General features: G+C 39.7%; 1 protein-coding gene across 1 annotated transcript in view; it reads right to left on the bottom strand.

The window, feature by feature from the left end:
• INSC (INSC spindle orientation adaptor protein) overlaps positions 1–23,178 on the bottom strand; it is a 133,811-nt gene extending 110,633 nt beyond the window's left edge. The window contains exon 1 of the mRNA XM_059826114.1: positions 23,011–23,178. Coding sequence (XP_059682097.1) covers positions 23,011–23,178 — 168 coding nt within the window. The remainder of the gene's footprint in view (positions 1–23,010) is intronic.
• Between the last annotated feature and the right edge of the window lie 499 nt (positions 23,179–23,677).

The following is a 23,677-nucleotide window of genomic DNA, read 5'->3' as shown; positions in this document are numbered from 1 at the left end:
GCTGAGGTTGAAGGGACCTCAGTAAACTTCAGAAAAGAACATTCTTATGGGTAATACAAACTACCAAAGTTACAATTAAACCAATTTTTAAATCAAGTCTTACACCTCAAGACAGTTGCTACCCATATTGCATCCCCTTCCTAAGACGTCATTGAAAGTTTGGCTTCTGATTTTAACTGAAGACCAACCTGTTCCAGGATAACAGGGAACTGAACAAAAGAACTAGATGGGGGCAGGAGGAGTCAATGAGAAGAACAGACTTGTTAAAGCACCCGGCAACCCTGCCACTGACTGCAGTGGTGAAATAAGCCAAAAACGTATTGTACATTTAGGAGTTAAGATTGACTGGGACCTTTCTAAAATTACATATACAAAATACCAAATTCTGCAAATGATTATCAAGTCATATACCCATAAAAGTCAAGAAAAGATATTTTACTACCTGCTCATCTTACTTATTTATGGAACAGAGCCAATATTAGTCAGCAGAATCATCTGCTTGCAAGCAAGAAGGCTTCAATCAGTAAGGAAGGGAGGTAATTAAAGTGAGGGAAATCCAAAACACAGTTATACCTACCAATCATGTCATCTAAATTGTACTATTTTATTCATTAAAAATAAAGCTCTGAAACAAAGATGCCATATTTTATGCAAGTTCTTGATTACCTTTCTGCCGAGGGAGCATGTAATTTACAAGAAAGAGGACTTAAAGCTTTAAGTGCCTCTGACTTAATTCAGCATGCTGTATTGATGGTCTCATTTAGATGATTCCATTTTAGGCCCCTCTAACGCATTAAAGGCATGACTTACTCACATCCATTTGGCTAATGATCCCCTACTGCTCTAAAGTAAATGACAGCTATTTACAGTAAATTATTCAATTAGATAGAGGGAAGTGCAGTATTCATTTTATATTGTTTGACACGGCACAACAAAAGTGTGCAAGAAGGCAGGTGGGGCATTTTAATCTTTCAGAATCAATTGTTTAATCCACAGCAAGAGAATAAATATACTCCACAATACTTGTCAGCATCAGATTTTTATTGTAAACATTCTGAGACTGAAGTGTTGCAACTCCAGATAATATAATTCTGCCCACTTCAGAAGTAAGTCATCATACAATGCAAGGAATGCTGGTAAGCAGCATCTTATAGAACTGCTTTATTTTAAGCACAATTTCAAGTAATGCACAAAGTGACTTTTTGGTTTTTTTTTTTTTTATATAAACACATGCTAGCAGGAGACCAAATTTCCATTTAAAAAAAAAATTAGGCATGAGCAATTCTGAATCCCATTCAGAAAAATAATCAGATAAAGGACAAGCTCGAGAAGTGCAGGCTGGGGCTAAAACACAGCCTAGAAGAAGGGAGAATGATCACACTGCAATAACTCAAAAACAGTCTTAGATTCGAAGACCTTTTCATATATTCTTCTATTATTTTCCAGGTGCTGAAGGGTGTTCTTTCATGCAGGAGCACACACACATTTTCCAATCCCCGCTGCATAGCTGATACTGTGGCTACCACACCTGGAAAAAGGCTGAAGCCATGACTGATCGCCCCTGTCAAACTCCTGCCGCATAAGAGCAAAAATAAAGGAGAAGTTCTCCTTATTATGGGTATGAACACAAAGTCCAAGGTGCAGATAAGGCTACTATGCATCCTGAGCCTGCCAGTGACCATGCTTTGCACAGTTCTCAGGCCTCCTAGCAGTTAATAACAGAGGGGAAGAAGGAAGAGCAAGTTGTCTGAACCCTCCTGGCTAGCCCTGGTTTTGGAGATTTCTCTCTTCCACAAGCCCAGACTGCCTCAGAACAAGTGCTGAGCACCCCAAGCAGAAGAACGCTTTCCTCTGGCTAGCCTGCCAATGCATTTAATTTTCTGCAGGCAGAGAGCCAAGTTCAGCAAGCACACCTCCCTCTACATTGAATGGGAGTTGCACTTGCCCACACCAGCAGCAAGTGAAGTTTGCTGGGGGACTGCAAGCAACACACTACAGAAAACACAAGTGTAGCCAGTGTCTGTATTCAAAGGATACATTTGAAAAGCTACAGAATAGACTACTCTTTCTTACTGTTTCATATCTTCTAAAGCTGCTGGCACAGTGAAACCCTTCCTACTCTTAGTATGTAATTACTCACTTCCATGAGCAAGGATTCCAGACTGACTGTTTGTAATGATGAATTTACTCAAAAGACAAGCTTACTGCAACTAGATCATTTGAATTTAACTGTCATTTGGTGCCTATATACCCAAAATTGCTGGCCAGATTGTTCAGAAGGCCTCCTACACACATGGCTCCTGAATTCCTAAGGTCTGCATTTCAACGTCTCCAGAGCCTATTTTATGCAATTTGATACTTATTGCTTATTTTGCTAGCTACCTTCCCCCTCTTGTGAAGGATTTATCTTATTTTAATTTCTAGCTCTACCAGAACCAAATATATTAAGCACATTTTAGTCCAGGTTCTCAGTGGCTCTAAGCTATGGATGCTATGTCAGTTTTTACTAGGCAAAGACTACTCCATTATTATTTGCAGAAACTCAAAAATCCCCTCCCTTTGAAATACCTTTTAGAGGCTATAATAATACAAGTAATAGCAATAACAATTCTAGACCTTCACAAGCAATACTCTGGCCTTTCAGTCTCTAGTAGCTATCTCTGCTTGACCTACACCTCTTCATACAACGTCTTCCTTGTTCACCCTCCTGCTCTCAGACTAAACATACTTCTATCTGCTGACATTCCCTCTGGTGCATAAGGAAGCAGCTTGGACTTACATTCTTTAAACACGCGATGATCCTCTGAAACGTTCCACAGTTATTTTCTGCTGAAAGATTACCTGCCTGAAAGGCACTGAGTTAAACCAGATTGCAAGCTAATTCTTCATTAATAAGAAGTTAAGAATAGTGAAAACACTCAGCATGGCACTTGAAATCACCCAGGAAGCCCAAACTATAAAAAAGTCACAGATGAAAAAAAACCAGGAATAACATGAATTTGGATCCACATTTTTAATAACTTAATTCACCAAGACAGACTTCTCTACACCAAATAATTAACATGTATATTGTTCTAGTTCTGAAATCCCCCACCCAGACAGCCAAACAGGAAAGTTTAGAGCAACTGAGACATTGAAGGTACGTTGCCAATAAAGCTGCTACACATCATAGCTACACTGACCAGTATTAAAAATGAAATATTGAGTGTACAAAATAGTATACATATTTCTGACCAGTTGTTCAGAATAGGCTGCTTGAGTGGCAAAAGTTAGAAGACACTGAAGTGGAAGAGGCAGGAGGAGTCAATGTTGCACTTCAGTTTTCCCCTAAGCTCTTCACAGAGAAGTCCTTCCCCAGGGCCATGATGCCACCATGATGGGTGGCATTAGCTGCTTACGCAGCCAGTGGGAGCACAGCTCAGTGGGCCACACACACCAGCAGTGAGAGCACGGCCAGGTTGGCCTAAGAATGCGGCTAATACTGTTGCCAAGAAAATACAAGAGCAACTATTGGAAGGAATGACTTGGCCTAGGATGAGTCATTTGACATAGTCTCCTTTCAGATGGTACAGACAGCAATGCTGAGGCCCAGGGACTCGCAGCTCCCATGTCCTCGTCCTCATCTACTGCCAACCCCTGCTGTCCCAAGCAAAAGCCCTGTCCCTATCGTGCACAAGTTTCTCCAAAACAAGGATATTAACTGCTCCAAATGGACTTGATTTACAAGTAGTATTTGCAAAGCACACAAACATCCCTCGCTGAGGGGTAGACCACAGTAAAATTATATCAAAATACAGCACAATTTCCTTCCACCTTATGCAGGTGCACTGCATTTTCATTCATATTACAATTAACAGACATCATGGGTCAGGCGCACACATCAGCTAGAAAACGGCACAATGATTAGTTAGCCCACCAACCCTGCTCTGATAACATCAAGCTTTGCTTGGTTTTGTTTTGAGGATTTTTTTCCCCTCAAAACCCTTGACATTATTTATCTAAGTATTATCATAGCTAGAAAACAAAAGAACAGGCAACATTTCCGTATGAGATATTGAGTATGCCACCCTATAATGGCCTCTCTCCTTAATTTCATAATTCACACATGTATAGATTAAAAAAGTATACACACAGTACTTTTAATAGAACTGAGCATGAGGTAGAATGATTCCCTGAGGCTTTCCAGGTCAGCAGCTGTTTTATACATCTGTAAAAGTAGAAGTCTGGCAATTTTTTTTTTTTTAATTTTTTTTTTTTACATTTTCTTTCTTAGCAGCCAGAGGTCACCTTTTTCTCACAAGTCCTATGAATGCTCTCTTGAGTCATATACTTAAGGCTTGAAATCAGAGGAGAGAAGCAAGAGCATTCAAACACACAAAGGATGCAAGAAAATAGATAAGAAAAAAATCTGCTCTAGGGAGGCGCTTGCCTTGAACAGGACTATGACTTGGTCTGAAAAATAAGCAAAGACGATGCACCATGAAAAAGTTTCATTGCATCCTACGCTTCTGGTTCAGCACATTGGTCCGTGTTGAAGACCCTGGCATGGGGCAATGCTCCAGCAATTATGAGAGCACATTCCAGGCACAATATACTGTGTTATATTTTACTCATGCATCCTTCAACCAGACAATCCACATTGGCTATATTTTTCTTTTGCAAATCAACATAATTCTCTTTTTAAATTTCTCTTATTTTTCCTTTGTTTAATGATTTCTCCAGAAGTGCTTAAAATTGAGGACATCTTCAGAACTAAATTACAAAATCTCTCATATGAAGACTCAAATTCCTATAAATAGATGAATATCCCATTTTCTGGAATTCTAATCAGCTTCTGCTTTTTATTTCATCCCTATTAGATGGCAGTCTCCAGAGCATTTTTATGACTGCTGAATATTCATTCCTGCTTTTTCCTTTAAAGGAAGCCTATTGATTGACTGATTTTGTAACTCGCATCAAAGTGCGGGTCCCAGGAGAAAAAAAAAAATAAAGTGGATATAAAAGTACCAAAGTTTATACCTTATAAGGTAGAAGGATAACAGAATTTCAATGGCAAATCTCTACTTGAAAGACAAGTGTAAAGCTCTGCACCTCACTGGCTATACCTTGGAGTCTAACAGTGCTGCACAGCATGGCTGTATTCTAACATTTCTAGAGAAATCCAGCTCCAACTTTATCTACCTCATGTTCATGGATGACCTACATTTTCTCCGGATGCGAACCAATACCACGTTTGTATTCAATTGCTGCTGTAACTCAGGGCTAGCAGGACGGTCTCTGCTGGTTAGCACGGGCACTTTGAGAAAGCAGGGAGGCTGGAGCGCTGCGTGTAACAACACTCCTCAGTTTCCTGGTTTCTGTCTCCCACTCCGCTGCCAGTAATTGTTCCTCTGACCTCTTCCAGCTGTCAGATCCCCTCACCAGCGCTGCAATGGGACCGGCAAGAGCAGCATCCGGCTTGTGTCTGCCCAGACACCACAGAGCCGTGTCAGGGAGCTGAGCAGTACCAAGTCGCAGCTGAAGGCAGCACTGGGAGCCCTGTCCCACACATGAGGGACTACAATTGTCAGTGCACACACCCACCTTTTCAGTTATGAGTCCATGAAAATATGAACTCAAACCAGACTTTTTGTTCATAGCCATGTTCCTATGAGCACCTTCTATAAAAAGCAAGAGGGGAAAGGCTGCCACACAACACACACCTAAAGTAATCTTATTTCAGCTGTGCTTTGGCAAAAAGCCTAGGCAGCAACAAGATTTTTCCCTTTAGCTAGCAAACAGATTCCATTTTCCTTTTTCCAGGGCCCACATCCGTATATTCAACTATAGTTTTTGTATTAGCATTTATAGCTTTCATATGGTTACCATTTCTAAGGAAACCACTTCCTCAGTATAGACACAGTTAGTATATTTTCTTATTTTCATGTTATTCTGGATTTGGCAGAATACTTGAAGAGTGTGGGAGAGGAGGAAGGAGAAACTGCAAGGGATAGAAATCAGACCTAGAAAAATCAAAAGTAAGCATATTTCTTAAGACACAATAGATCAAATATGCAAAAATTACTAGGAAATTATGTTTCAACCTCACTTTCTGCCTTTCTTTTCTCAGTACAGCTATCGCAACAGTTCCAATCTTTTCTGGTGGGATTTCATGTAAATGTGAAAGCACCATCTTTGCTACTAATATTTGCCTAGGTGCATCTAGCTGTGCTTTCCCAGAGAGCACAGCACCCTGGAGATAACAGCGATTTTGCTCACCTGCACTGTCTTGGATATGACACAACCATCAGTAGAAAACTCCAAGCATTTATGTAAGTGCAGGCTTTAGCACATCTACACCTTGATGTAGTACATCATGGTGCCTAGCTAACAGAAGCAGCAAAGGCAAACAAGGTCTCCTGCACAGGCTGGGTATTCTTCTACCTTCATTTTTTTCTGTTCTAAACAGCTTAGAAAAAAGCTAAACTAAAGATATTTCCAACAGGCAAGGTGTAAATTTGTCATTTCAGTACTAAGTTTTGAAACAGCAATTGCAGAATCCAATATATGTAAACTCTTCAGGCTCCAAGACAAAGACTGGCACTAAATACCATGGCTTTTAAAGAAAATATAACCCCAGTCCTCAGCTTGCTGTTGTATTAGTGGCTACCATCTCCCAGGAGCAGGCTTCTGCCTACCCTAACCGTTTACAGGTCAATGCATTAAACTGATACTGATAAAGACACAAGTCTAAGAAACTCAAGAGCACACATTTCAGTCTGCCACTGCTGTGGCATGGATTGACGTCAACAATTGCAGCTGTTTGCTCCATCACACGGTATCAGAATGATTTTTTGACACATAATAAATACTGCCATCAAAAAACAACCAGCCACCCATCCTGAAACATCTCACCTGGCCTGTAACAAACAAAAGTTAAAAAAAAAAAAGAAATACCCAAAGGTCAGTCCACTATTGGTACAGTCAGTGCCTTCAAACTCCCTTGCATTTGGGCTGAAAATACATGTTTAAATCCTATATGCAGTGTATGCTTGACAGTATAGTTCCTTTACGTGAAGTTGACATTTGCAGTTTACTCAGATGCTGATCTTTGAGAACAAGTTGACCTAGTTTAAATTCTTCCTGTGCTTGCCTTTTTGAATAGGTTTGCTTTCCCAACTGCAATGCCTGGGAAAGTATATAACCCAGCCAGCCCTCAAAGATTGCTCCCTACAATATTTTCTAATGGCTTCTTTTTGATAACAACAATGTTCTTGCATATATTTTCTACCTGTTTAATCTGTCATTGGAGCTCCAGCTGTCTTCTGAAGACAGCTAATGATCAACAGGCCATTTGACTCCAGTGAACAAGTTTGCAAATATTTTTCTTTTCTCCAGATGAAAGTAGATCTCATGAAGCAGATCTTGAAAAACAAAATTTCTCAAGGAATCAGATCAGATTCAAAGGATCAGATTCTCAAGTAGAGAAAACAGCAAAAACAATCAGAAAACTTTTCTAAATTTGGTGAACACTCATTTTCTGGGTCAAATATACGGCTTCCAGGATAACACAAAGCACATGTCTGACATATGAATTGGAAAATTACTTTTCTGAAGCAAAATATAGTGTTGCAATATAGATTCATCAGGAACATAACCTACAGTGAATCAACAGCTTCTGTTTTACTGGAGTACAGCATGGATGCCAACAAGAGATGGCAATCATGGAGCAGTGCCAGGTTACACCAGCTGAAAATACGGCTCACTCCCCTTGCCATAAAGAGCTAGTAACTAAGAATACTATGCTATGGCCCAGGTTTATTAATATGTACTTCCAGTTACTGTACTTCCTTTGAAATTTTTATACTCTGTCCTGAGGTAGGCAGTGAACTACAATTCAGCACATGCAATGCAACGAACCATCCCTGGGGAAACACAGCATCTCTGTAATTTGTGTTGTCACTATTAACTAGGGTATATGAAGAATAATTTTTAAATCAAGATAATTTGAAGATATGGCACATAAAGCAGAAAAATATTTAGCTGCTCTTCCAAAAGTTTTGCAACTTTATCCACAGTTTTTAGGAACTATTTACTGTGAGCTGTGTGCTACAAAGAACTTTGATCACACAAAACGTCCAACTAATCAATTAACATCTCATGATTAGTAAAACACTGTATTAATTACTTCCATAATTAAGATAGTCTGACTTAAAGAAAATGAAAAACAGATAACCTTACCACTATAATGAAGGCAATGTTCATTTCCAGTCAAAGACTGATCTTTTGGTTCTGGTGTTCACCTCATCTTGTAACATTTACAAGCACATTTAAGTCCATGAACTTTAAAAGTAATAGATGACCCAAAAAGTTAATAATAAGTAATCCTTCCCTTTAAAAGCATAAACTGTTCCTTTGGATTCTGTGACACAAAAATGCTCACATTAAAGCTTAAAAGTAGCTTTCAAAACTATGAATCGAGAACAACAAAGAAGCCAGCATACTGATGTAATATAGATGTAAAGTTCAATTCGTTTTTCACAGTATAGCAGCACAGCTTAATACTTTTCTGTCTTTTAATCCACCTTAATAAACATCAGACATTTATCCTATAAGGCACTTTTTTAAGCTATCTATAAGACTGTTGAGTGCATTTCTGCCTGCTGCAGGCTTGCAGATTGGAGAGCAGGAGAGTAGTAAATGCTTTAGCTTTGCATGGGCACAGCATATCTCCACACTGCATCGAGCGCAGACATAGTTCTCCTAAAAGAAAAGCAAAAACCTATATATTGCCCAAGAGATTGCTACATTTCCACATGCTCCCCTCTTCAATAACCTGTGCAAAGACAAACTAGCAGAGCTAAAGTCAAAGAATTGCTCCAAGAGACATTTACCATCATTGAATTAATTGCCTCACCAGAAAGGGGATGAATGGTGCATGGCTCTACTTATTTTACAGTTCTTGTGAACACGAGCCTACCTACTAGTTTGGATAACACTGGAATATCAGCTATTATTAAACCAAAGCCTTGGCCAGCAGTTGACATGATACTGAAAGTAGACTCAATTCCTTTTACTTCCACTGGAGCAAGGAATGAAAGCTGAGATCATGTTTCATTACCAAAAGGGAATTTAGAAGAGAAATGAAGGGCCCAATTCAGTCCTTTCAAAAACAATGTATGCAACCTCAAACTAATAGTCAGGTCTGTGATGTGATTAATGCAATCAGTATCACATTTTGGGGCTGACGTATTGGATATGCTTTTAGAATTACAAGTTTACATCCATATGGCTGGAGGAACAGCAGTAACGGTGCTCATTTCCAAACAATCAGCATTTAATTGTTAAAAAGACTTTTTTTTTTAATTATGTAAAATTCTTTCTGAAATCATGTCCTCTTTGGTTTCTTCCCTGGCCCAGTCTTCTGCACTGGGAACTGCAGAAGTCCATCTATCTCAGACAGACTCATTAGCTGGGAAGGCAGAGTACCTAAAGCTGGAACAAGACCCCTCTGCCTGAATAGTTTCGCTCTACGCTGAAAAAGCGCTGCATTCTCCCTCCCTTCAGGCCAAAGGAGACCCTCAATCAACGTGTAAAAACCTGTTTTAGTAGCTTGCAGGTTGCTTGTTGTTCTTCTACAGCGCTAAATGGGCAAGTACAGTCCAGATCCTGCTGCCCAAATGGTGACAGCTCTCCCAGGCTTGGTTCAGCTTTCTTCTCATCAGCCAGAAGGAACACACATTTTTCTATGCTGAGAAGTCATTTGATGGTTATTAGCATTTAATTCAGATAGTTTATGCTAATGTCTAACACCTCTTGAAAAATTCATTGCATACAGTATTTACCATCCAGCGTCCAAATTCCTTCTTTAATAATATATAAAAACTGCATGAAGAAACCTTACAAAAGAGAAAGGTATCATCACCAAAGAGACACACAGAGGCGTGTAATGCAATCATGAAACATAAGCAGAATCAAGCTCAACAGCACTCATTTTCTAGTATAACTAATACATCATTTATGATGGTTTGCTGTTAGCTGTGAGTTCTTACCTGAACACATTTTGTTTCAATGGAAAAGCATAAGCTCAGCTGTTGCTAGATGTGCTTTATCTTTGGCTTCATGCTAAGTGCAAATATAGCTTTCAAACTCACCTCTTTTTTGCAGGCCAGAATACAAATAATTCCTTCTCTATGATGACTTATTTGACAAGATTGCAATTCTCTCTATGGACAGCCTTAAAGATCTGCAAGAGGACTATTTTCTGTTGGTTTTAGTTTTGTGGGTTTTGTTGGGTTGTTTTGGGTTTTTTTCCAAGCTCTTTAAACATGTTTGCATATCTAATAGCAAGAGACTGTAGAGTCTTAAAATATTGTAAAAAACAGTAAACTCTTTCAAGCACAAAAAGAAGCAAGAACAACCGAAAGGGAAATAGCATACCTATGTTACATAAAGGAAAAGCTGCAAATCCAAATATATTCTTGCTTTAACTTACACTGCTTAATGTGCAGAGATATCCAGGATTTCAATCCTGCCAGGATCCCAATCCAGCAAAGTACTTAAGGATATTCATAGGAACCAAAATGAAAAACCTCACATGTTTAAAACCTGACACCTGCTTAAGTGCCTTGCTACATTAGGGCCAGCAACCTCAGCACTTCTCAGCTAAGCTGTTTGTGAATCTTCACTGAAATTAGTTGCATTGTCCTCCGGTGCTTGCCTTTAACCTCTTCAAACACCCTGTGGTTTGGAGCATGGGCCACCTGAGGCTTGCCTCAGCACAGCTGCCATTTCTCCATTAAAATGCATAGAATGAAGGTGATTTCTAAGTCTTTGACATGGCTCTTGAAGAAATTTAAGAAAAACCAGGTACAGAAACTTTCAGTAAGAACAACACTGAAAAGAACATACCCCCCATGCAATTGCTTAGACTCAAAACACTTCTTTAATGCCTCCTAGGGAACAACTGCACAGCACACCTACCTTAAGGTCTATTTGGAAGCAGCTGCCCCGGTAGTTCATTTGGAAGTGACACACTTCTCTAGGCAGACATGGTTTTCTGGTTAGAGTACCAGTCCAACCCTGTCCCTGGTTCTCACGCAGCCCAGTGAGTCACTTACACCGTGATTTAGCAAAATGCATGTCTAGCCAGGAAGATATAGAGCATATGCTTAAGGCCAATTTATTTCATTAATATTTGAGCATGTTCTTTGTCAAATAAAGCAAGTTTCCACTTTTTTGGATTAAAGACTTATGTTACGTTCTACAAAAAAAAAATTAAACAGCAGATGGCTATTCTTTCTTTTTACTTGCCTTTCTGTCCTGCCTATTTAGTCAATAGGCTATACCAAAATGAAACTTCCTTGGGTTGCCCCTTCATATTTAGCACAGTGGAATGGTTTTCAATACAGGTTTCTCAGTGCTGTCATATGGTCCACCTTCATACTGAGTGTAGGCATTAGGCTCTTTAGTAATGCTTAGTTATGAAGTATGTCCTTAAATACATTAGGGTTTGGTTTTGGGTTGTTTTTTGTGGTGTAGGAGGAAGGGGATGTTTATGTAAAAAAGTCAAGAACAACACTACAACATCTGAAAGTTTTGGTATCCTCTCAAGCTCCAAGAAGGAGATCACTGCAGTGTATTATCTAGCAAGATGCTGTTGCTGAGCAGATGCAGAAGCCTGCTTCCACCCAGTTGCCTCAGCACAGTTATGCTTTTGACATGATGTCACTTGGACACAAGCTGGTTGTCCAGCCCTCCAATCACTCTAGATTAGAAATAACCACATTCTTCTCATCATTTATTGCTTTATACTATTCCTTCATCTTCCAGTAGCCTCAACAAATCTAGCTCATGGTCACCAGATTTGACAGGTATACAGACACACTCAGAAACCTGCATTTTCTGGACTGGATGGGAACTCATCAAGTTCAAAAAAACTAATAGCTCCAAGAAAAATTTTCAGCCTATTTTATCCTCCATTGTGTGAACATAAGTCTCAGGTAAAGACCATTAGGGTAAACTGAATAACTCTAAGATGTGAAAATTTGTCCAACACTGGTTTTTTAGACAAATTAAATATACACAGATTGTAGTTGGCAAGCTATTTCAAATGATAAAATGAGGCATGGCAATATGCTGTACAGACTTCCACAGCTTTCGTACTAGAAACACAATGCATGGCAACCAAGACTTCAGATGTGTGTTGCAATGAACAAATAGTACCAAAATACATTGTTGTAGGCAAAAAATGTCTTGCAAATGACAATACAGATTTATGCAGAAAAAACAGCATGTGAGTGGAGAGGATCTTGTGAATAAGAAGTTGAATAAGGGACAATGATATCACAAATCACAAACTCAGATAAAAATTAGTTTATCGTTTAGAAAAAAAGAAAAACAAGGGATGGCAAATTGAGGCTGCTTTTGGTTGTATGCAAATTTGTCTCATTCTTTACCAATACTCCAACAAGTCTCTCCATATACTGTCCTTTTCTGTGACATTGGCTTACTGAGAGACACCACCAAAAATTCCCAGGTTCTAGTACCTTTACCTTGTAACAAAAATCCAAAACCCACGCAGGACTAAGTTCCCCATGTATAAAGCAGGAATTCATTGTGCACAGAACTTTTGAGGAATCCTTCCACTAACCTGGGATCCCCGAACAGACAATAAGCCTATTAATACATGAAACATCCCAATATTGTTCGTTACATTCCATGTATCAGTAATGCTGGAAATCCAAGTGTAGCTCTGTCTTACAAACAGTAGCTCTGGCACTTTGGAAGTGAAGCATACTTACTGCACAGATACAGTCACAGTACTTAAAATGCAGTAGTCCACTGCATCCTGGGAGCTTCAAACTTACTGCAAGTGCACAGAACAGCATGAGTACATGTATTTGGCCACAAAATCCCAGACTGACATATATTAATCTCATTTATCTACCCAGTAAGAAACGTGTTCCTTTATGTATCACTAGAAAGCACAGATCCTTCAAACAACAGACAGTGTTTCCACTGTAGCAACCAGCACTGCAATGCTCAAAGAGAAATTCATCCCATGCTCACGTCCCAAAGGAGCGATAAGGGCTCTCCAGAATAAATACAATGTTCCACTGTTGTGAACCCTATTTATCAAGTGAACCTACTGACTTCTTGTCAGCACAAGCAATTCTTTTCATCACCAAAGGTTTGTTGGACCAGAGAATATTATTTTGATACCGCAACGTTAAAAAAACCCATACATTGCATTTGATCTAATTATACTGTTGCCTACAATTTCTAGTGGCACTTTAAATCTGTACCTCACTCTTCTGCAATAACACTATAATAAACTACAGCTACATACAGTGAGGCCTAACAGTTTTTATAGCAGTATCTTAAGCTTTCTTTTAGCAATACCTTTTTTTTCATGCCATAAACAAGGACTACAGTATTCCAATATTGATCAGCACTAAATTATGATGGATCCCTGTCAACAGAGCTGACTTGCATTGAAGTTTGGTCAACTGCTTAGCATTCGAACAATTTCACTGAAGTTCTTCTCAGATGCATCACTTTTGTTAAATCAGAAGAATATTTTATTGTGGACAAACATAAACATCTCAAAAGTTCTCACACTGTTTGCTTGTGTTTTAATGTATTCATGCAGCGGGTTTGATACATTTGCGCAGTATTTGAGGGCAATATTACAAAATAATGCTCCCAGTCTGAGGAAGGACTGCATGCAGTTATCATTGAATCAGAGCCACGATCAGAGCCACGTCTAGCTTCTTTTTCTTTCAAAGGGTTACAAGAATGGGAGAAGCTACTTCTTTGGCTAAATAAAAGTAATTCCTCCTCTTGCTTAGCAGACTTCATAAACAGAGAGTAGGAGGCAGAGGGGGGGCTTTTTTCATTCTATGCACACTGTGTACTTGTACAGAGAGGCAGTAACTGATTTTATTAGTAACACCTTGGAGGTTTCTGGCCTCCCTGGTACCACACTCCCCTTCTCAGACAAGCTGTAAAACTGATAAACTTAGCACAAAAGTGTCTGGTCTATCAAGCCTAAAACCTTTTAGATGGCTCCAAAAGAGCTTTTAAGTATCCAAGATATTAAAGAGATTACAGACATATCTACAGAACTGAATCTTCTTTCACTCATGGTTAACAGATTTCTACTACACAATCTTTTCATCATTTTATTAATAATTTACCCATTAACTGGCCATCCACTGAATTTTTATAAATGTATTAAGAAACCACTTCAAGTTTAACTGCTTTTCATATAAACAAATATATCATTAACTGTATGAATTAATTTGCAGACCAATTCATTTGAATCTCTCCCACCTTTCAAAGCAACACTAAAGCCATTATAAAATATAAGTTTCAAATTGCATCCTGTGTTTCTCTCATTAGACAGACACACAGAGTACTAACGCACTATTAAAACCGCCCCGAGACAAAGTAAAAAGTCAGCTCTTATGAATCCTACATGGGTGGCTGCCTTATTTGATTTATTACAGCAGAAGCCACGTAAAACACTGTGTGTGGTCTTTGAGAGAGAAGGTCCTTGGTAGCAGTGCTGCTGTGGGAAGGGGTTGCAGCTTCCCCTCCACCAGGCAAGACAGAAGCATGAGCCAAGCCACAGAATAGACCAGGACAAATGTAAATAGATCATGAAAACGTTACAGACTTGGGAAAGCAGATTGAACCCAAGACAGGCATGTCCTGAACTCCAAAGTACTTTGAGGAGGAGACAAGTCTTCCTATACTAGATGGGCTGCCAAACAATGGTCATGGCCAGGCTTCAGGATTTTATTTCCCTGCTGCTTTATTCTCTTCTTCCCAAAATCAACACTATATTGTTCAACAACAAACACAGCTGATTCCACCCTTTATGCGGAATGAAGTGAGTGTTTACCAGCTGTCCCAAAGCCATGAAAGAACAAAAAGAAAAGTTGCAGTCTTTGGCCATCCCAGTACATAGAGCTATCAGAGTGTTAGAACATGGTTATTGTTACATCTCTGTTAACATTAAAAAATAAACCAACAAACAGTGATCTTGTACTACACTTGTATAATAACCTATTAAATCAACATTCCTATGCAAAGTTCGTCTCTTATAAAAAAAATGAGCTGGACAGATTAGGTCTACAAGAGTAGAAAGCTGTCAAGCTTTAAAGTCTGTACTGTAGTTAACCCACACAGCTTTTGGCAAAAGAGAGATTGACATAACTTTTCAACATCCCTAGTTAACTCACTGGCAAAAGGCAGAGGAGTTTATATGCCTCTTGCATAAGGTTATGTTAAAACTGCATCTATTTTTGCATCAGATCTTACACGTCCAAATCCATCTGTAAATATCCCCCAGTTTCCACAACCCTAAAGCTATCGGGAACCCAGCGTATCAGAGATCAGACAATGACGAAACCCCTATCTTCCCACTTGCAGTGTGTCATATGCAGATTGCATATTGCCTGAAAAAATAAATACCAAACCCCTGACAAAAAGGTAAGATAGGGATTTATTCTTGCTTTGCTTTTAGGTACCACATATTTGAGTTTGAACTCTACAAATTCCAGGAAGCCAAAGAGCAAATCAGAACAAACAAAAACCAACACAGCACAGTTTTCCCAGGTCTGGCACCGCCAATCTGCTGTTTTAGCAGTTCCTGTAGGAAGTGGTCTCCTTGCACATCTGTTTTAATTTCAGTGTTTGAGACCATTGCCTACTTAGAAAAAGATATTGGTCCTTCTTGACTCCTGGATCCTGTTCTCATGTGTGCCTATGACTAAATGAGACTTTGGGTATTCACAAACTTATTTTTGCTACAATTTACCTCGTATTTACCTTCTGACACATATGTCTAAATCACTTAAAATTGAATAGCTGATCTAAAGTCTTCCTAGGAAAAGGCATTACAGTACGTGCAACGAATAAGATTGTCTCCTCAGACACTTACGGAAATTCGACTCCATAAGAACAGTTATCACAGAAAGCCCCAAAATACATTTCCCTACACTCACCACACCACAGTACGTGATGTGCCACAGCCATTTCCTCTTTCTGAAGATGCGCATAATTGCGGTATCTTAGATAATGCAGCGAGCACGGAGAAATGGCAACTTTTGAAATGGAAAAATGATAGTTTGCATGGTAATTGCAAGCTATCATAAATGCCAGAGTTACTTAACTGCAAGACAGGACAAAGGCTGGCCCCAGTTTGAAGCAATTAAACTCCACAGCAATCAAAATAAAAAGCCTTTGCACAAATGTACTTTTTTTTTTTACTGGAAATCATGAAGCAGCTCAGGCTCAATGAATCAGAGATTGAGACAAACCACTGGTCTCCCCCTACACGAAGACCGGTCTGTGCCCTACGTGCTTTCTCTGGAGAGAAAGCCGGCACTTTCTGAGAAGGGGGCGGGGGGGAAGAGAAACAGGCACCAACTCTGAATTTTCTTTCCAAAAGTAGCAGCCGGGCCAAAGGGAGGCAGGCATTGCTTTACAGACACCTGGAGCCGTTACAGAGTTTGTCTGGCATTTAAGATATGATCTCACCTCCACTGATGGGCACTTTGTTTATGGAATCAAGCCCATAACAAATAGTGAATGGATTGATTTGGCGCATGAAGTTGCACTTCATTATTTCTCCAAAATCTGGAGATATAGTTACTTATTATTTAGTATACATAGTAACTAAATAAAGCAATTGAGTTAATACAACCTGAAAGCTGAAAGAATACTTTTACAGCACCCTGATGAGTCAGTTCCCTCCTTTGAGTGGTGTTATTCCCTCTAACAATATTATTCCCTCTTTCGCATCCTCATCTCATTTTCTTCAAACCAATTACCCCTGTGCCCATTGCTTCAATTCATTTTGGAGGTGCCCAGGCTGGGGTGGGGAGTGGGGCGGTGGGGAGGAGAGAAAAAACAGAAAGTATTTTAAATTGAAAAGAGCTCTAGACATCTTGAATATATTTTTAACAAAGAAAACTTGAGGCAGTGTGAAAAGCTCTTTACATATTATCCTTTTAGAAGAACTTTTCTCCCCTGGCTAGTTCACTGTTCTCATTATTCAAAGAAATGAGTTCTAGCTCCTTACTCTCTTTCCCCCTTCTCCTCTCCTTTCTGACACACTGTATTTGCTTTCGAAAGGAATTGGGAGTTTAGAGCCTTTTCCATACCTGGTGTGTTAGCTGTTACAGAGACCTTTCATTAGGGGATTACATAAATGGTACTTGAAGCAATAATGATGCAAAACAATATTCCAAAGGAACAATTTATTCATGCAATAAGAATTGCTTATTTTCTATAGAAACATTAAATTAATCATATCTATTTCTATTTTCAAGACCTTTAAATGGTAGTCTGCCTTTGGCAAAAGGTACAGAGTTTTATAGTGCAAAACAAAGTTTTTGTTTTGTTTATAAGGAGTTTTATTTACTATTATTTTGTGATGTAGCTTCCTTGCTTAGGTTTTGACAATGGCAAATAAAATTCTGCTGAAAATAGAAATAAATAGCAAGATTGACATGAATCATTCCATCTTCCTATCTGTGTCCAAAAAATGCAGGATTGGAGAGAAAGGTTGAAATTATCTCATACGATGTACCCTTAGGTGCAAGAGCTGCCAACCAGGATCATAAAGGCAGAAACCATGAAGGAGAGCTCAAGGTACAGGGAACCTGATTAATCCTAAACTGTTCTCCTGCCTGTCCTTTAGGCACAATTGCCAGCCTCTCCATGGAAATAGCTCCAAAATCTGCCACCAGGTGTTTGTGAAGTAACTTCACTCTAGGAAAATGCACGTTTTATAAGCACCTTGAGATGGCATGTTTATCCATGGAAACCCCCAAGAAACTAAGAGAAGAAAAAGAATATTCTTAAATCAAACTTTATTATCTGGATCACGTGCTGCCACAAGATCATTTTTCTGTGCATGGGTTTTGTTTTTTGGGGTTTTTTTATGAGAGATGGAATGATAGAGCCCTACAAGGTGGGCTACAATTAAAACCAGACAAAATTATGTTTACCTTACGCAGTTTATGAGTAGGATCATTTTTAGAAAAGGATTTATAGGAGTCTGAAGTCCTACTGTTTCTTCCACCTCTAGAACAGGGCTTTTGGTTTTCTTTTGTTTGTCTTAAAATAATTTCCTAAAGGCAACTGAATTTAGCTACTTTGTAAAGAAAGTAAACTCTTCTCTTTTGTCTATTAGCACACTAACAAAGTATACAATCCTTAGCACCCAGAGAGCATCCTTCCACCTTTGGCTTTGGTTTGGACAAGGAACTGTGCTGTGATGATAATCTCCAATGTGACAACCAGTGTGTTTCTGTCAAACTTCACTGAACCTCATCTGGATTGTTATCATGCTCAGTTCAGCATCGAAATTAAAATGGTCGTTCGATTTCCAGCCATCATCATGAAGGGGGTATGGAGGATCCAGAAGCATTAGAAATTTAAGTGGTCAAATGGAGAGAGAAGTGACATCTCTGTCCTCCCTGTTTTGCATATTTGTCCTATTTTTGTTTAAAACCAAAATGTAGCAGTGGCACATTCACAACTACGACCAAACTGTTTTGCCATTTTTGTACTTTATTATGAACAAGCAACACTAAAAGGTTGGCAAAGGGCTTCATAGTAGTCCTGGCAATTTACAGCATATCCTCTCACTGCTTTCACATCCATACAAAACGATCACCATGACGCTCAGACTAAAACAAAGACTCTATGTTTGTCACATTGTCGCCCCTCAACACCAACAAGACACTTACCAGAACTACAATTTACCGTTCCATCATTTTGGACCTGGTTGTAGTACCCAAGCCTATTTCATTGTTGACCTTTCTGCAACATGCGTTGGGTCCTGCAGGATATTATGAAAATAATTGCATAAATCCTAACTTTTGCTAGAGCTGAGTAGAGCCAACATGAGATAATCTTCACTGTACACAGCTATTCTGAACGTCTTGATGGGAAGTTGTACACGTTTTTGAGTTGTCAGACAGAGGGGCTTAGGGGCATTTTAGAGACAGAAAGGGAAAATGGCGGGGGGGGGGGACGCTTAGAGAGATGAAGTCAGAGAGAGGACAGATTTATACACTCAGGAGAAGAACACTAACTCCAAAGTACTTTCTAAGGAATTTACAGCATCTGCTGTTTGACTGAAACGACCTCTCACAGGTATTGGCTGTATTAACCCCAACACACACTTGCGAACATATTTTCCACTCATATGGCAATTATGAGCCAAACTCCTTTATTTTTTTTAAACTCCCTTCCCCCAAAAAAAACAGCAAACATGCACACCTATGTCTAGCTGAGCAGATCAAAAAAAAAAAAGGTTGCCCCACCTTCTAAAGCATGGAAAACCAACCTTTAAGAGGGAATCAACACAAATTCGCATCCCTAGCTATAAAACCCTCAATTGCAGCTTTTAAGTGCAAATGTAGTTTTGCACATGTAGTACGCAATCACAACCACACGCTGACAGTTTAATTCTGTTTTAAGTTAAACAGATTCAGGAGGTGCAAAATTTTCTCTCCAAATTCTACATTTTCAGAGCCAGTTAAATTGCTTCTCCATTTGTAGACGACAACAAAATAGCAATGAAAGCTTAGAGGACACTTTACCAGGCAGCATATTTAAGATCTATTACCATTTCAAAGACATTATTAATTTCAAAATTATACTTTGGATTAAAAAAGCAGTGATTTACATTTCTTTGCCAAATCACCTGATGTTGACTGTCCAGCCAGTTGGGGTTTGGTTTTGTTTGTTTGTTTGTTTTCTTGTGGTAACTAATTCCCCAGCAGTCCTACTTCTTTGCAGAGGTGGTGCCTCTGCAGCAGGGCACTCAGGACCGTCATGTTTAGTGACTGCTATGGGGCCTACCAACATCGCTTTTCTGAGGAACGCAGCTAGGGGAGGGAAACACAGCCTTAAAGTTACTAAACCAGTTAATCCTTAACACATGGAACAGAAAAAGGCAATTTTTAGCCAGGAAAGCTTTCTCACAGCTCGTCGTAGAAAGCCTAATTTGAATGATGAGAGTAAGGTGGTGTTCCAGCCAAGAAAGTTGCAAATATTTTAAATGAGATAATTTGAGGATGCTGATGTTTTACAACTGCTCCTCCAGGGTATTTTTCTAATGTCCAAGATGATAAAGTCCTAAACACAGATCTAGATCATTAACTGCTAAGAAGGAGACCTATATTTTTACTAATTCATCTATGGAGACTGTAAGTAGTAAAATCCCTATATCTAAGACAAAATTCTGCAATGGACTCACTGTATGTAGAACATGGTATATCATGCTACAGCTTCTTGCTCTAGGACAGAGACAATCACAGAAGGCTCCAAGTAATATAAAGTTTAGAGAAAAGTTTGAGTTCATGAATCACAATTTGTTTAAACATTAACAAGTGTTCAGTTGCCCAGTGTCAGTGCTCTTGGAGCATATGGAATAAACTGTCTGCAAAGCCTCACACAGGTGCCTTGTACCAACACAAAGTAACATTGCATTTTCCTAACTAGCAGCTGTTTTCACATCCACAGGGAGTGACATGGACCAAAGTTTACCAAAGATAAAGTTTGAACTACCTTTTGAACTGTGTGTTGCCTATTTGCCAAATATAACAGCAAGAAATTACACCAAGTCTACCAATTACTTGACTTCTTTCCCATGATGGGATCTAACCATAAAAGAATCTTCTTTGTTTCTCTAGGCTTATTTGGAAGTAATATATGCTGAAAGATAACTATTGCTTACACATTTTACAGGCTGATTATCTGTTGTTGTTTCTGTATATAAGTTTATACAGTCATACACTTAAATACACACTTTTATTTAAATAAATTCAATCCTAAATCTCCTGAAAATGAAGCTATCCATTTTTCTTTTTTTATAAAAAGTTTTGGCTCATTACCCCAGCTGTGCTTCCCAGCTGGGCAGTGGCTTGAACAGACAATTATTCTGTGGGCTCCAGCTCCATTCACTTGAAAAGCCATGAACTTGAGCCATGGTTGAGAAAGTCAGTTATTCAAAGCTGTTCAGTTTAATGGCCACAGAGTACTTTGCTTAGGGTGCAGTTTCCCATGGCTAAAAGTTTTGGTGGTGGGTTTTTTTCTAATGATTAGGTAGCATCTTTTTGTAGGTTTGTTGGGTTTTTTTTTTTTGGGGGGGGGGGGGGGGGGGTGGACAAAAAAACCCCTCTACTAAATATCAGATTTACCAATCTATGCAAGCCACAGCCTTAGAAACACATCCATCAGATACATCCAAGAGAAACTTCAACACAAGATCTAGAAAACTGAACCAACAAAACCAGAACTATTTCTTTGCCATTAGGGATTTGAAGTTTACAAGACCTTTCTGACTCATTGAGAGATACTTGCATAGAAAACAGACATATATCTGTCATACACATGCAGTTTCAAAGCTCAGTCAGACTGATGGACAGTATATTGGAGACTTAACTAGATTTAAATATGTTGAAATCATTCTCATAGATACCTATTTCAGTTACTGCAAACACTTAGTTTAGAGCATAAATTAGGGTGCTAACAAAGAGGGATTTTGGCCCTGAGACTCCAGCCTATGCAGATCACGAGACAAGGAGAAACTAAATGCCCAGAGAAACAAGAGACAAACTTCCCTCCCCACTTTTGCAGCCGGTAAGGTGAAAAGCTGATCTCCAGGGTAAAGCTAGAGCAGCCTCCTGTAACATGCACTAAGCAGCTTGCTGTTCCTTAGCCTCTGTTGGCAAAGGCTCCTGCAATACAACAGCGACTCAGAAGTTTGAAGAGCTCACGGGGGACTGCCCACGGGGGATTGCTGCACCACTGTGGCAATACCTCCAAACAATATTGAGCAAAAAGACCCTCAGCTGCCCTGAAAGCTGAGCAGCCAGTGCCCTCAAGACCATCACCAGGGGGCTGGTTTCACACAGAGCCAGAGGATGATGGTGCACCATCATCATCTGGCTCCATATACAGGCTTGGTTTTGGCTTAAAAAAGCCAAAAAAAACCTACAGAAGCAACCATACTTACACAACCTCCAGGTTCATAGAAAAAAAGCCATGGCCTTCCTCTCATGTGCTGAAGCTGCCACCTTCTTTTCCTGTCTCAAACTGCTCTCCACTGCAGTGGTTGGTCAGTGATGTACACTGATTTCATGTTTGTCAAACACCATTTAAAAACAGCGCTCCATAAGCTGCTGAATTCAAACCCCAGACACCAGCTTCTGTGTGACACAAAAAAAATAAGTATTCACCTCAACACCCCTCTCAAATACTTCCCAAGCTTATTAGTGTAAATCTAACTCACCTGTGCAAGCTGGTAGAGAAGCACAGGCTGTGCTTGTCAGCACAAACGGCAGTGAAAGGGGAGCAATAAATAAACACAACAGAAGCTACGACAGAGAAAAGCTGTCCTGCTCGCAATCAAATCAATGGCAGAAGTCCCAACAAGAAGCAGTGTTGCTCCCTGCATCAGCAGCCAAGAGCTCAGTGCAATAATCTTACTTTTCCTGTGCAGTTTGCTAAAGAAAAGAAATTCCCAGTGCATTCCTTACACAGTGTATCCCTTATCTTCTTACTGGAAATACAAGAAAATTCATTGTGACCAGACCCTGTGCTGTAATGCTCATCGTATTTCAGTGTGATAAATAAAGAAAAGTCTTACATAACAGTCTTCATTCAAGACACTTAAATCTGCAGCTTCAAATCCACTTTATGCACTTTCAGTCACATAAAAGTAAAACGCTTCCCTCTAGAAGAAAACCGAGGATGGTAGAAAAAGGCAATGTATGCTACTGGCCCATTTAACAAATGAAACATTTACTTTCTGTTTGGTATAAAGTGACAGCCAGCTTATTAGAGCTGACACTGATCCTCCCGAGAGGATTTCAGTGAGCGAGTCACACAGGTGAAGGTCAAAATAGCAAAGGAATTAAATGAAGAGAGGAAGGAAGCAGCTTCCTCTTAAGGACAGAAATCAGCTAACAAAAAAACTATTCCTAAAGCAGCCCTCACTGGTTGGAAATACAGCACTTGCAAAATGCTGTATCTTCGAGAAATGTTTCCAAGACACTTTTTGAATGTAAGTTCTTTAGACCTGGTCACCAGCTCCATGCGCTGCAGGCACGACGCCAACGCAGCTCTCGCCCGCAGTAAGGACTCCGTGAACGCAGTTTGTGCCATGTTGCTGCCTAACGGTATCAAAGGCAACACACGTAATATTCTTACTTATGAATCATACATCACTTTTGACATATGTGAGAAGGATAATTAACATGGGATGATCCACTTTTTAAAGTGAATAAGAAGACAAACACCGCCGTGTTCTCAGTGAGTTTGAACTCCCCTGCCAGGCACGCACAGCTGGCTGGAGGGAGCTGAACGAGTTCTCTGGCTGCCCTCGGCAGACCTTCAACACCCCAGATTAATTAAGAGTTTAGCCAAAAGATGATCGGTTTTCCCCTAGGTTCGTTTAGCTCTCCTGCTTTTGCCTCCCCAGGTCCAGCCCAGGCCACGGCCTCCCTGTGGCACCGGGACCTCGGCAGCCACTGCCCTGCAGTGAAAGCTGGAGAAGGAAGTTTGCATCCTCCTGAGGGAAGATGCAGACCTGGTGACAGAGGGTGTAGGTCCGGTGCATGGCTCTGGAAAAAATGGGAATTTGAGCCCTGGCAGCATAGAAAGT

Source organism: Gavia stellata, chromosome 17 (genome assembly GCF_030936135.1).
Source record: "Gavia stellata isolate bGavSte3 chromosome 17, bGavSte3.hap2, whole genome shotgun sequence".
NCBI lineage: Eukaryota > Metazoa > Chordata > Aves > Gaviiformes > Gaviidae > Gavia > Gavia stellata.
This window is presented reverse-complemented; position numbering and strand designations above follow the sequence as displayed.